General features: G+C 51.4%; 1 protein-coding gene across 1 annotated transcript in view; it reads right to left on the reverse strand.

Moving 5' to 3' along the window:
• LOC129406854 (poliovirus receptor homolog) overlaps positions 1–5255 on the reverse strand; it is a 65199-nt gene extending 59944 nt beyond the window's left edge. Inside the window, exons 1-2 of the mRNA XM_055146451.1 lie at positions 5177–5255; positions 3279–3647 (exon numbers count right to left, since the gene is read on the reverse strand). Of these exons, the coding sequence (XP_055002426.1) occupies positions 3279–3647; positions 5177–5255 (448 nt within the window). The remainder of the gene's footprint in view (positions 1–3278; positions 3648–5176) is intronic.
• Between the last annotated feature and the right edge of the window lie 8776 nt (positions 5256–14031).

Raw genomic sequence — 14031 nt, forward strand, 5'->3', positions numbered from 1 at the left:
GGTTGTGGCCGTCAGCGTGGGCCTCCTGCTCTTCGTGGTGGTCGCCTTCTACTGCATGAGAAGCAACGGGGCACCCCGGGTGCTGCCGGCGGGCTGAGAAGGGGCTCCGTGAGTACTCAGTTGTGGGATATGAAAGCATAGTAGGAGACTATCACTCAAGGACAGTAGAAACAATGGGCCAGGAAGACGGGACCATGGTTGGAAGGTGCCACAAGTGGGGGGCGGGGAGACATTGGGACAGAGAAGGGACCACTGTGACAGTGAGAGATGGAAGTGATCACTCTGGACAAGATCTGAGCGCTGAAAGGAGGAAAGTGATAGGCATGTTACCCTTTCAGTAATAGTAAAAAGAAAATGAGAGAATGAGAGAGATAGACAGAGACAGAGACAGAGACACAGAGAGAGGGAGAGAGAGAATCTGCCGAATAGAGGCAGGCCGGGCAAGGAGGGAAACTGTGTCATTGGTGGCATGAAATGTGCAAGGAACTGTTGAAGGGACGGATGTTGAAACACTGAATGAAGCAGAATCGTGAACAACTTGGTAACTGCATCTGATGATGATTCAGGACTCAAATGTCCGGTGGCTCTCTCATTTTCTTTTTAGGTTCGGAGATTTGCAGTACTATTAGTGAAAGGATAACATGCGTATCACTTTCCTCCTTTCACCGAACATTCGAGTCCTGTGTTTCACCTTGCTTGTCCTTGCATGATCCTTTGGGACCACCTTCCTTTCATCAAAACTTACATGTGGGCTCACTCTACCTTCCTGAGGAATGCTTGTAGAGCTATAAACCCTCGTAACACTGCTTTTCCCGTGTCCCCTGGTAACTCATGTCTTCATTCTCGTTTGTTTCCAGTAATCTTTTGAATACCTTTCTAACTCACTCATTGTTCAGTAGTGAGTTGTTTTATTTTCAGGTGTTCAATTTGAATTTCTGTTTCTGTGTGTGATTCACTTCTATTTTCAGTGCATCATGGTCTGAAGAGATCATGGATACAACTTCTATCCTCTAAATTTTATGGAGCTATGTTTTGTGACCCAGCGTGTGGTCTATCTTGGAGAATGTCCATGTGCACTTGAGAAGAATGTGTATTCAGCTTTTGGGGGATGAAATGTCCTATACATATATATATATATGTGTATATGTATACACTACAATTCCATATTTTCCATTTCTTTCCTCACATAAAGCATAGCCTTGCTGAGCTTGAGTCTGGTTGATCTATCAAGAGGAAATAAGGTGGTGTTGAAATTTCCAACTATTATTGTTACTATCAGTGTCTTTCTTCAAGTCTATGAGCAGTTTTTTTATGTATTTTGCTGGATCCTCATTAGTTGCATATACATTTAAGAGTGTGAGTTCTTCCTGATGTACAGATGCTTTGATCATTAAGAAATGACCTTGGGGCTGGAGAGATAGCACAGCAGGTAGGGCGTTTGCCTTGCACGCGGCCGACCCAGGTTCGAATCCCAGCATCCCATATGGTCCCCTGAGCACCGCCAGGGGTGATTCCTGAGTGCAGAGCCAGGAATGACCCCTGTGCATCACCGGGTGTGACCCAAAAAGAAAAAAAAAAGAAAAAAAAAGAAATGACCTTAACTGGGGGCTGGAGCGATAGCACAGCAGGTATGGCATCTGCACATGGATGACCCAGGTTTGATTCCCTGCATCCCATATGGTCCCCCGAGCACCGCCGGGAGTAATTCCTGAGTGCATGAGCCAGGAGTAACCCCTGAGCATCACCGGGTATGACCCAAAAAGTAAAAATAAATAAATAAAATTTTTAAAAAAGAAAAAATGACTTTCACTGTCTCTTGTAACATTTCTCAGTCTGAAGTCTATGTGATCTGATATTAGTATGTCCACTCCAGCTTTTTTAAGGGAATTGTTTGCTTGTAGCATTGTTTTCCATCCTTTCGCATTGAGTCTGTGTTTGCTCTGTCTGCTCAGATGTGTTTCTTGCAGGCAGCAGAATGTTGGGTTCAATTTTTGGACCCATCCTGTCACTCTGTGTTTTTTAATTGGTGTCAATTTTAACCCATTGCCATTGAGAGAGATTATTGGTATGGGGTTTTGTGCCATCTTTCTGCCAATGTTTGGTATACTTGAGGGGCTTGTCTTGTCTTAAAGTGGTTGCTCTTGTAACCATGGTTTGGGGCTGTGAAATTCCAGAATTGATTTTTTTTAAGCTGTGTTGTTCATTCCGATATGAATGAGAGTCTAGCTGGGTAAAGTATTCTAGGTTAGACATATTTCATGGAGTTTTTTTCACTATTTTTTTCCACCACTGTTCAGGCCCTTAGGGTTTCATCAGATAGATCTGCTGTGACTCTTAAGGATGCTCCTTTATCAGCAATTTCTTTCTTTGATCTTGCTCTTTTCTGAATTTTATCTGCCTACGATCCTCCTTGGACGCGGCCAACTGGGGTTCGATCTTCCGTCCCTCTCGGAGAGCCTGGCAAGCTACTGAGAGTATCCCGCCCGCACAGTAGAGCCTGGCAAACTACCTGTGGTGTACAAAATGCCAAAAACAGTAACAAGTCTCACTATGAAGATGTTACTGGTGCCCGCTCCAGTAAATAGATGAACAACGGGACGACAGTGCTACAGTGCTACAGTGCTATGCTGATTCAGTTTTTAAAAAGGCAGGAATATCTGTGACCCAAGAAGTTGGAGGAGGCAGCAAAGAACTGGTGTGTGGTGGCCCTGATACAGACAATTAGGGTGAGTGTGGTGTTGTTGGTGGCCCAGCTGTAGACACAGTGTTGGTGTGTGGTGGTGGTCCTAGTGTAGACAATGTGGGTGGGAGTGCTGGTGTTGGTCGTGAGGTCACTGTGTTGGAGGCAGGAACTGAGCCTGCGCATCTCAGCTCTCAGCCTTTGTCCTTCATAAACTCAGGGGAGTCTGGGAGCTAATCCAGGTCCCCAACCCCACTCCGAATAACTGCCCTGACCAGGAAAAAAGCAACTGAAAAAAAAAAAAAGTCTCGAAGATGCCATGCAACAAATAGGCAAATCCCTCTCTCCTGACCACAACACATCCCCCTCCAATGGATCCCATCTGTACCCCCAGCCCACCCCCTGCTGTTTTACCTCCTTTGGTCTCACTCCTCCCTTTCTATTCTGAGTCCCTCCTGCACTGCCACCCACTAACCCCGCCCCTCCCCGAGGCTCCGCCCACTCCCCAACTACACCATCCAGGAATCCAGGACTCAAGACCACACCCCTACAGGAAGCCCCGCAAAACCACGCCCCTCCCGGTAGCCCCGCCCCTTACACGTACAGAACACACGGAGCCAGATGTTGGAGCTTCCCACTTTGAATGGGCTGGTGTGGATCTCGCAGGTGTAGTTGGCGTCATCCTCAGGGGTCAGTCTGTGAATGGTCAGCGAGGCGTCCATAAGGTTGGCACCCAACTTGCCAGCTTGAAACTCCATACGATTGGGGTCCTGGATGCTTGAGCCCTGGTCCGCATGGAATTCGGCCAATATGCTGGGTTCCGACAGAGGGTCCAGCAGCGTCCACCTGATCAGAGTCACCCGCAGGGTTCCAGAGTCAGGAGGTTTCAGGTGACACGGCAGGATCACAGTGCTGCCCACAGAGCCATTCACCTCCCTGGGCGACAACAGGACCAACTTGCCAGCCCCTGTGGGGGAAACGCGGGAGGGGAGAGAAGCCAGGCTGAGGGGCTGCAGATCCCAGGACCCAGATCTGGATGGGGTGGAGCACACCCAGCCCAGATCCCTGCAGCCACATATTGTTCCAAGGAAGCCAGAAAAATGTCTGGGGGCCACTGGGTGTCTCCCAAACACACACATACACACACAGAGACACACACAGAGAGAGAGAGAGCAAAAACATCCACTTTCATTTTTTAATCTAATAAATCCCAGGGGGTACAGGCATTCAAATTGTGAAATAAATTTGAGTGGTGTCTGGAATCAGACAACGAGGAACTGGAGAAGGAACTTGCAGCCCAGGGAATTCAATGCACATTCTGGCACTTTCGTTGTTGTTCCTGGTTTGGGAACCACACCAGGCTGTGCTCAGGGCTTGCTCCTGGCTCTGCACTCAGGAATCTCCCCACACAGGGTTTGGGGGACTGTGGCTGGTGCCGAGATCAAACCAGGTAGACCCTGATCAAGGCAAGCGCCCTCCCCGCTGTTCTATCTCCTACCCCTCTACTGTCACTATGCGCCTGATCTGGCATTAACTTGCCCGCCCACACACGCCCGCCCTTGTGAGACAAAGGAGAAATGCTTCACTTCCACTGAAACCCACTTTTATCATGTCCATTCCTTGCTTTCTGGGATTGGTGAGTGTGTCTCTCACACTATCACCCGTGGATTCATCACACATCAATAAGGCAGTGAGCATTCAAGTCCTCCCGCCAGCCCAAGCTGTTGTGGATATGGATCACAGAGGGGCTTCACCCAGGTGGGGTGGGGTGGGGTACAGTGTAGGTTGGTTTCACTCCGAAATAATCATAGAGATTTACTGAAAGCTTAAGAATGTGGTGACCCAGCCAGAACCCTTCTAGCATCTAGTCAAACAGAAACCCTCTGCCCGATGGGCCTAGAAACACCCCCTGTGGGAACTTCCCTTGGAAAGACTCTGAACCCCCTTCAAACTCTGCAAAAGATGCTCTGAGTGTCTTGAACTCACAGCCCCACCCAGGGCTTTAGAGCACCAGGCACCCAGCACCTGCTCAGACACCCTGGAACCCAGCCTGGACCCTGAGCCCCAGTAACGACCACTGATGGTCTAACGGCCTCTCACTCACAGGACAGTCCATCCCCTCCACTTTTCGGCATTTCTGGGGACACTGAGGTGCATCTCCAGGGGGTCAATGCCTGACCCTGTTTTGAGCTGAGGCTGACTCGGGAGGGGTCGCCCTGGTCCCTGGAACATTGGGGTGAGGGTTCAGTGCTGGGGTGAATGCTGGCAAGTGGGTACTCTCAGAGCCCGATGTTTGTTGGCAGAGTGGAATGGGGTGCTGTGCCCCTTCTGCGGAGTGACTGAGCCCGCAAGCCTTGAATTGCTGATTCCCTGATGGCTGCAGGGGCCCCTCGGGGCCATTGATCCTGCCTGTGGGGGTGCAGGGGTAAGTCGAGCTCTGTGAAGGCCTGGGAGCCGGGAGCCTAGGGTCCGAGCGCAGGAGAAGGGGTCACTTACCGGCTGTGGTGGGCACCCAGGGCAGTAAGAGCAGAGGCAGCAGCAGAGTCAGGCCCTGCAGGGTGCGGGGGTGGGCCATGCCGGGGGTCCTAGCAGGCTGAGCAGGGTGACCTGGGGTCTCTCCACCCTCAGGGCTTCTCTTCTTGCGGTTGATTCCCTCTGCGCAGGACCCCAGGGGCAGTACCTGCTGGAGGAGCAGGTTAGAATAATCGATCTGAGGAGCCCCCCAGAGACCCACCACTTCCTACAGCTGGGAACTGGGCTGAAATGGAACCAAGAGTGGCCACAGATTAACCTGGGTTTTTTTGGTTTTGTTTTTGTTTTATTCTTGCCTCATCCAGGGGTGCTCAAGGGCTCAGTCCTGTCACGATCTGGGACCCACCTGGGTACGGGGATCTTACCTTGTGGCCTGTGGAGACAAGTGCCCTCCCCGCTGTGCTGTTGCTCTGGTCCCGCAGCCTCAGTTTCTCCCTCTGAAAAATCCCCACCCAGGTGGTTCTGCAGGGCTGCACCTGGCCCAGCTCAGTCCGGGCTCGGGTTTGGTCAAAACTTCCACAACTTTGCATAGAGGTGCTGCTGGGGCAGGAGGGGCTCATGGACTGGCGGGGGGCTTGAGGCGTGGATGGCATGAAGGTAGATGAACACTCTGGGGTTGCGGGGGGCGGGGGCACCTGCCAGCTGGATTCTATTGGCTCACACCAGAGTAGAATGTTCATTTCAGAGCCCTTTGGTGACAAACAAAGGCCAGCCAGATGGCAGCAGCCAGTGGCAACCACACAGTGGACCCCTGTCAGCCCCTCACTGTGGGGCTGAGGTTTCCCTGAAGGCCCCAGCGCCCTTGATGCAGAACTGAAGAGCCTTACGGCCCCCAGGGGCTCAGCCACCAACACCCCACCTGATGCAGGTAGTTTCCCCTCATTCTCACACATCCTGCTCACTAGCAAGGGTCCGTTTCTTTCTCACTAAGCAAGAGGCCGTGACTAGAGAGGCTGACAGTGGAGCTGAGCCTGGGGGGTTAAAAACCTTTTTCCCCTTGGCAGCTGAGAAGAGCGGAGTGTGCCGACCCCATGGAAGCTCACCCCCTGGCCGAGAGACTCGAGTCTGGAGAACACGGTCTGTCGGCCTCTTGGTGGAGGGAAGGGGACAGTGGGGGTGGGATTGGGGCTGGTAGTGAATGCCTTTAACCAACCATCGTGCACAGCCTTAGAAACCAGGGTGTCAAAATAAAGTAGGGAAAATTCTTCACTTGTATCACTTGTCATCCCATTGATCTTCGATTAGCTCGAGCGGGCGCCAGTTACATCTCCATTTGTCCCTGTCACGTGCTAGTGTAGCCCAATGGCATCTGCTCCTTCCAGGAACACAAAGAGCCTCAAATTGTTTGTTCAGGGTTTGACAAAGAAGTCTGACCATCTCATAGGTGGGAGGCCACACGGGCTTCTGACGTCCCGTGGAATCCAGTCGGTAACAGCTCTAGTTCAGCTGAGGTTTCCCGCTTGTGAAGCGTTCACTCTGCCCTCCAAACTGCAGCTCCAGGACTCACGGGCTTCAATCATAACTCTTGGGCTGCGGGTTTCTGCGGGCGTCACAGGTCATGCTGCGGCCCTGCTGCCGGAAGTCATCATAGAGGACGATGGAGACCTGGGGGCATCTGGGGAGGGGACAGGAGCCCTAAGGGGTACACACTTAAGTGGGGTTCAGGTCCCACAGATACAGCTGAGATGGGAGGCCTAGAGGAGGGCTGTGGGGTCCCTAGGAAACAGAAGACTAAAGGTTTTGAGGTGGGAGGGCAGCTGGGCACTGGGCACTGGGTACTGCAAGGTCTCAGGAACCCCCATCTCTGGGCTTCTGGACAGTCAGGGCAGGGGTACCATAACCAGGACATGAGGAAAGCCTGGAAACCTCCCCTGTATAGGCACATTCAAGGTTCTGACAAGGCCTGCAGGGCTGAGGATCGGCCCCCACCTCCTGCTGCTGCTTCCTCCCAAAGTGAGTGGCAACATCACATGGGGTCCGTGAACCACAGCAGGGTTCTGTGTGTAAGGGGGACCGTGTTGGCACATCCAAGGTAATCAGTTTAGATGCTTCGAGGGAGTGGGGAGTCTGCAGGGCAGACAGTTGGGAGGATGGGGGAGGGTCCGGCAGCACTTGTGACTCTCCTGATGGGCCCAGTGTGGACAGTGCTGGGTTGTGTGTGTCAGAGTCAGGAAGGTGGATCACAGCCCCTGAGGGCCGGGGTTGATCGGGGGCTGGGTGGGGGGGTTAGTAGCTGAAGGAGCCCTGGGAAGTGGGTGAAAGTAAGGCAGGTTGGGAGGGGTGCAGAGTGTTAAGCTGAGCCAACGTAAACCAGTTTTTCCAACGTTTTGCTGACCAATTAAATAGAATTATTTGGCCAGTCATTATTCAGAAATAATATCTATTATTTGGTGTCAGAGCCATAGAGACTGTAAGGTGAGTCGGGTGTTCCCTCGCACAGGGTCAGCCTGGGCTCCTGCCCAGCACCCATACGGTCCCCCAAGCTCTTCAGACGTGACCCCAAGGGCAGAGCAAGGAGCACGACCGGAAGTGGCTCAACAGGAAAAAATAAGCCTCCTTTTGTATTCTGTTTAAAGCCTAGCGTCATGAAATGAAAGCTTTCTTTAAAAAGTAACTTAGAAGAAGTCAGAGAAATAGTACGTACAGCAAGGAGGGCGTTTGCCTTGCACGTAGCCAACCCGAATTGCATCCCTGGCATCCCATGGTCCCCTGAGCAACCCTGAGTGTGGCCCACAAACAAACAAACAAAAAAACTCACAATCCGGGACTGGAGCTATATTATAATGGATTAGGAACTTCCCTCTACACCGCTGCCTTCCACCCTACCAAAATCCCCTAGAAACCAGGTTATCAGTTTTAAAAAATGCTACTGACAAACGCTAGTGAGCTTTCTCAGCCCAGACTGCAGGCTGGGGCTGAACCCACCGGTGCCAGCGTTGGACGGGGATCGGGAATGTCAATGCGGCAGAGCGCAAGCCCAGAAAGAGTTACAGGAGAGCAGGGGAGGGGCAGGCGGAAAAGGCGCTGAAGGGGGCGTAGGCAACGCTGGGGGCTCTGGCTTGTGGAGGCGACAGAAGTCAGTGATTAGTGGCTCAAAAACAAATGAAAAGAATCTGGGCTGGGGGGGATTGCCCCCCCTTCTGGTCCCTCTTCACAGCCCCCACCCTTCTCCTCCCCAGCCCGCCCGTCCCCGCCCTGCACCACCAGCGCCCAGAGCACCTGGAGCTAGTGCTCGCGCTCAGGATCCCCCAAAAGGACGTGGTGATCTCGCACGTGTCCTGGGCAGAGGGCAGTGGGTTCTGTACCAGGAAGGACAATGGAGACCCTTGCCCTGCCAAAGGAAACAGGATGGGAAGTGAAGGGCCAGCAGAGTGGAGTGGGATGCTGTGCCCCTTCTGCAGAGTGACTGAGCCCTCGGGACTGGAATTGCTGCAAAGGCCCCAGAGGGCCATTGATCCTGCCTGTGAGGGTGCAGGGGTGGGGCGAGCACTGTGCAGGGCTGGGAGCCTGCAGCAGTCTGGGGTCTGAGGGCAAGAGAAGGGGTCACTTATCGGCTCTGGTGGGCGCCCAGGGTGGTAAGAGCATAGGCACCATCGAGGGGTGGGGGGGACGTGGTGGGGGGCTTATGGGGCTGGGGCAGGGTGGCCTCAGGTCTCTCTGCTCTCAGAGGCCAGTTTCCTGTTGACTGATTCCTGCTGTGCGGGAACCCAGGGCAGCAGCTGCTGGAGGAGCCTGTGCCCATTTCTAGTCCACAGCTGCCAGGAGGCTTTTCAGCTCAGCTTTAAAGTCCCACATTGGCCCACATCCCAAAAAACAAAAGCAACCAGTGTTGGCGTGGATGTGGGGAGAAAGGGACTCTCCTTCACTGCTTCTGGGAATGCCGACTGGTTCAGCCCTTTTGGAAAACAATATGGACGATTCTCAAAAAATTAGAAATTGACGAGAAGCAGACCCTCCGCGCCTAAAGACTGTGATCCTGAGGTCTCCTAACCCATTTTGACACCAGAGCAGATTCTTGAAGCCATGCATTTTGACTGTGAACTGAGCTAAAATATTAGGAACCCAAAACGCAAGACTCAGAGTCTTCACTCTCAGGAATAAAGAGAAATTATTAGATGATGCCTATTCAGCAGGCCTGATTATTGGGGAAAGTTTCCAAACAATAATAGTGAGTTCTGTATGGAAATATGGAATGTACTCAAAGTATATAGAGAATAAAAAGAATATCATTAGCTACTTAGGTGGGGGGTGGGGTGGGAGGGGGGTGTATTGGGGTTATTGGTGGTGGAACATGTGCACTGGTGAAGGGATGGGGGTTTAATCAGTATTTGATTGTGACTTAAACCTGAAAGCTTTGTAATTTTTTTTCACGGTGATTCAATAAAATATTTCTTATTAAAAAAATTTTTTTAAAAATTAGAAATTGAGCTTTCATTTGACTCAGCAATACCACTCCTGGGAATATATCCCGGAGAGGCAAAAGGGTATAGTAGAAATGACACTTGCATTTCTATGTTCATTGCAGCACTCTTTACAATAGCCACAATCTGGAAAAAAACCGGAGTGCCCAAAAACAGATGACTGATTAAAGAACCCTGGTACATCTACACAGTGGAATACTATGTAGCTGTCAGAAAACATGAAGTCATGAAATTTGCATATAAGTGAATCAGCATGGAAAGTATCATGTTGAGTGAAATGAGTCAGAAAGAAAGAGACAGACATAGAAAGATTGCACTCAGATGTGGAATATAAAGTAGCTGAGAGGTACAAGCTTGCAATGATGCAATTTCTGGCAGATATTTCTCTGGACTTAAGTTACTAAAATACTAAAATACAGAAATACAAAACCGTGAGGCTGCTAGTGCGGCCACTTGACCTCATATCTCTTCATTCTCAGCAATGGAAAACAAATTATCAAATGCTTCCTTTTCAGCAGGTCCGACTTTAGAGGGGAGAAACTCCAAACAATAATAGTGAGTTTTTTGTTGAAATATTGAATGTAATCAAAGTAAAGTGCAAGTAAAGTGAAATTTATCAGTTACACAGGCAGGGTGGGGAGCTGGGGAGGTGGGGGGGGTGGCGGGGAGCTATACTGTGATTCTTGGTGGTGGAATATGTGCACTGGTGAAGGGATGGGTGTTCGATCATTGTATAACTGAGACTTAAACCTGAAAGCTTTGTAACTTTCCACATGGTGATTCAATGAAAGAATACATTTTTTAAATAAAATGCCACATTGGTAACCAGAGGAGGCAGGTGAGGCCCCTCCCCGCCCCAAGGGACCCAGCCCCGGCAGCCGAAAACCTCCAGAACTCAACCGTGGCCATGCTCACGGCCGCTCTCCACACACTCAGCCAGGACTCAACCACAAATTAATCTATTCCTGGACCACTCAGACTCTCATACCTCACACCACTCATGGTCCAAGTATCGTGAACCACATTAGATGGCATTTAAAGAAGAAGGCAACCAATCTTAAGGGAAATATATTTTTACAGATATATATATGTATGTACACAAAGCTCGATCTTTAACATGTTAGTAATCTCTTATATAAGGGTTTAATGGCCCCTGGATGAAATACAGCAATCTTCACATACTCTCACGTAGGGAAAGTATTTTGGGGCATTTTGAGCAGTTTATTCATAACAAACTATACAAAAGAAATTATTTCAGTTCTGCTTTGGGGCAGGGTTCAGGGTTTGGGATGGAAATATCCAAAATATGGTGGTGGAAAGGTAGAATGGTGGTGGGATAGGTGCTCTTTGAAAATTAAGTGTAGTCAAATATTGTGAACTACTTTATAAAATTAAATTAAAATAAAATAAAAATAAAATTCCTGCATTTGCTCTGCTCCCGGGACCCATCCACCAGCCTGGGAAGAATCTAATCCCAGAGACACTCCACTTTCTCATGGCTCAACTGTACTGAGACAGAACCAAGACAGGCTCACATTCTGTTTATTTTGCCACACCAATGGTGCTCAGGGATCACTGCTGGCAGGATCCAGGGTCCACATGGGGATCTCACCTTTGTTGGCTTCCTGTAGGTAAAACAAAACCAAAAAAGAATCAGAGCAGCAAAGTCTCCCCGACCCCTGTCCCCAGAGCTGCAGCCGCCCCTGCCCCGGCCCCTGCTGACCTCTGGTTCCACTTCTTATACATTCAGCGGACTGTTGCTGGGTACTTGTCAGTTCAGGGATGAGACTGGGGGACATCCGTGAGTCCTTCCAGCTACAAGGGAGCCGAGGGTGATGCTGGGATCCCAATCTCGCACCTGCCCACTGTGTTAGGATGCAGAGGGGACCCCCTAAAGGTGGGTGGGGGTGGGATGGGAGGAGGGAGTAGCCTTGGGACAAGCTTTGTCCTGGGGACTCCAGCCTTGACATCACCCCCAGTACCAGTGTCTCCAGGTCAGTTCATCTGTCCCCTGGCGCCCTCTGTCGGTGGGTTCTGGAAGGCAAGGTCTTCTCTCTTGGCAGCTGCCCTGGAGACAGGCTGGAAAGGGAAGATTCAAACCTGACCTGCAAGGTCCTTTCAGAGGGGACTTTCCCCACACCAGGCAAGGTTTTGCTCAGGAGTTTCTGCTGACTCTGCACTCTGGGATTACTCCTAGCAGTGCTCAAAGGACCATAAAGGGTGCTGGGGATTGAACGTGGGTTGGCTGCATGCAAGGCAAGCTCCTTAACCACTGTACGATTGCTCTGGCTCCTGCAAGGTCCTTTCAAACAAAACCACTGACTCTCTTGGGGCCGGAGCGATAGCACAGCGGGTAGGGCGTTTGCCTTGCACGCGGCCGACCCGGGTTCGATCCCCGGCATCCCATATGGTCCCCCAAGCACCGCCAGGAGTAATTCCTGAGTGCAAAGCCAGGAGTAACCCCTGAGCATCGCTGGGTGTGACCCAAAAAAAAGAAAAAAAAAAAAAAACACTGACTCTCCCTACAGCTCTGAAACACAAAGGTCAGGCCTGTGTGTCCTCCTCCCTGGGGGCTGGGCAGTTTCCCCAGATTGGGCCTGAGGGACCCAGCGATGATGCCCATTAAAATCTGATCCAGGGCCAGAGCCATAGAACTTCCGGAGAACAGAGCAAGGAGTCAACCCTGAGCATCACTGGGTGTGACCCAGAAAACAAACAAAATATAAATGTAAAAACTCAGATCCCACATTGCAGAGGGCTCAGAAGACTAGAGTCCTTGCTTGCTGTCATGCAAGACATGGGTTTGATCCCTGGCACCCCTTGGCACACCTGGAAGTGATCCGAGTCAGGAGAGGTGCAAAAATCTGCAACAAAAAGAGACCCGGGTCCTGGCACAGACCCAGCAGATGAGACTCAGGCTGTGAGCGACCACATAGGGGCGTCTGCCCCACAGGGGCTGCTGTTGGTGCTGCACAGGGGGTGCTTTGATGGAGACCCCCCACAATGGGATGGTGCTTTGTGCAGACCCCTCACCCCCACCTCAGCACCCCACCCCACACTTACCCCATTTGCCCTGGCGGTGTGGCGATCCAGAGCTGGGGACACAAGGAGACACATCAGGAACCCGAGGGCAGTCACGGACAGACCCTGGGGACCACTGAACCCAGCCTGGCCCATTATCAATTGTCAATCAACACAGTTAATACTGCTGAGCCCCATCCCGGCCATGTCATTACTATAAATCAATACAGCCGGTAGGGCGTTTGCCTTGCACTCGGATAAACCGGATTCGATTCCTCTGTCCCTCTTGGAGAGTCCAGCAAGCTACTGAGAGTACCCCGCCCACACTGCAGAGCCTGGCAAGCTCCCCATGGCGTATTCTATATGCCAAAAACAGTAACAAGTCTCACAATGGAGACGTAACTGGTGCCACTCGAGCAAGTCGATGAACAACAGGACAACAGTGCTACAGTGCTACTCTCAGTCCAGCCAGAGCCCCATCCCAGCCCTGTCACTCATTATAAATCAATATAACTGATACTGGGGCTGGAGCGATAGCGCAGCGGGTAGGGCGTTCGCCTTGCATGCGGCCAACCCTGGTTTGATTCCTCTGTCCCTCTTGGAGAGCCCGGCAAGCTACCGAGAGTGTCCCACCCACACTGCAGAGCCTGGCAAGCTCCCCGGGGCATATTCTATATGCCAAAAACAGTAACAAGTCTCACAATGGAGACATTACTGGTGCCGCTCAAGAAAATGAACAACAGGACAACAGTGCTACAGTGCTACTCTCAGTCCTGCCAGAGCAACCATAATGGAGACGCTACTGGTGCCTGCTCGAGAAAATCGTTGAGCAACGGGATGACAGTTGTACAGTGATATATCTGATACTGGCCAAGCCCTATCCAGGCCTATTAATATATCATATATATCAATATAGCAGAGAGTGGCCTTGGGAGCCAGGTGAGTCTGGGTCTGGCCCTGACCCTCAGGAGCTATGTGACCTTGAGCCCTGGGCTCCCCTCTCTGGGCCTCAATTTCTCATTCCCCAAGGTCCCACAAGCCAGTCCTGAGTGTTTCCTCCTGCCAGGGGCGTTCCGGGGGCAGGAGACCCTGCTGGGCACCAACACTCACCATGCTCCTCTCCCTGCACTGCTGATGTGACAACCACACAGTGACAGTCACCAGAGACACAGCCAGGCTTGAGGGAGACAACGTGACCCATGCAGGGCTCAGCGCTGCCCCAAGTACTCAAGGAGGCCCCACTTTACAGATGAGGAGACTAAGTCACAGGGAGCCCGTCCTCTGCCGGTAACTCATCAGTAAGACCAGAAGTGACCGAACACAGGTGGTCTAGCTCTGGTGATGACACACTCGGAGTCACCTGCTCCGAGACCTGAG

Source organism: Sorex araneus, chromosome 8 (genome assembly GCF_027595985.1).
Source record: "Sorex araneus isolate mSorAra2 chromosome 8, mSorAra2.pri, whole genome shotgun sequence".
NCBI classification, from domain to species: Eukaryota; Metazoa; Chordata; class Mammalia; order Eulipotyphla; family Soricidae; genus Sorex; species Sorex araneus.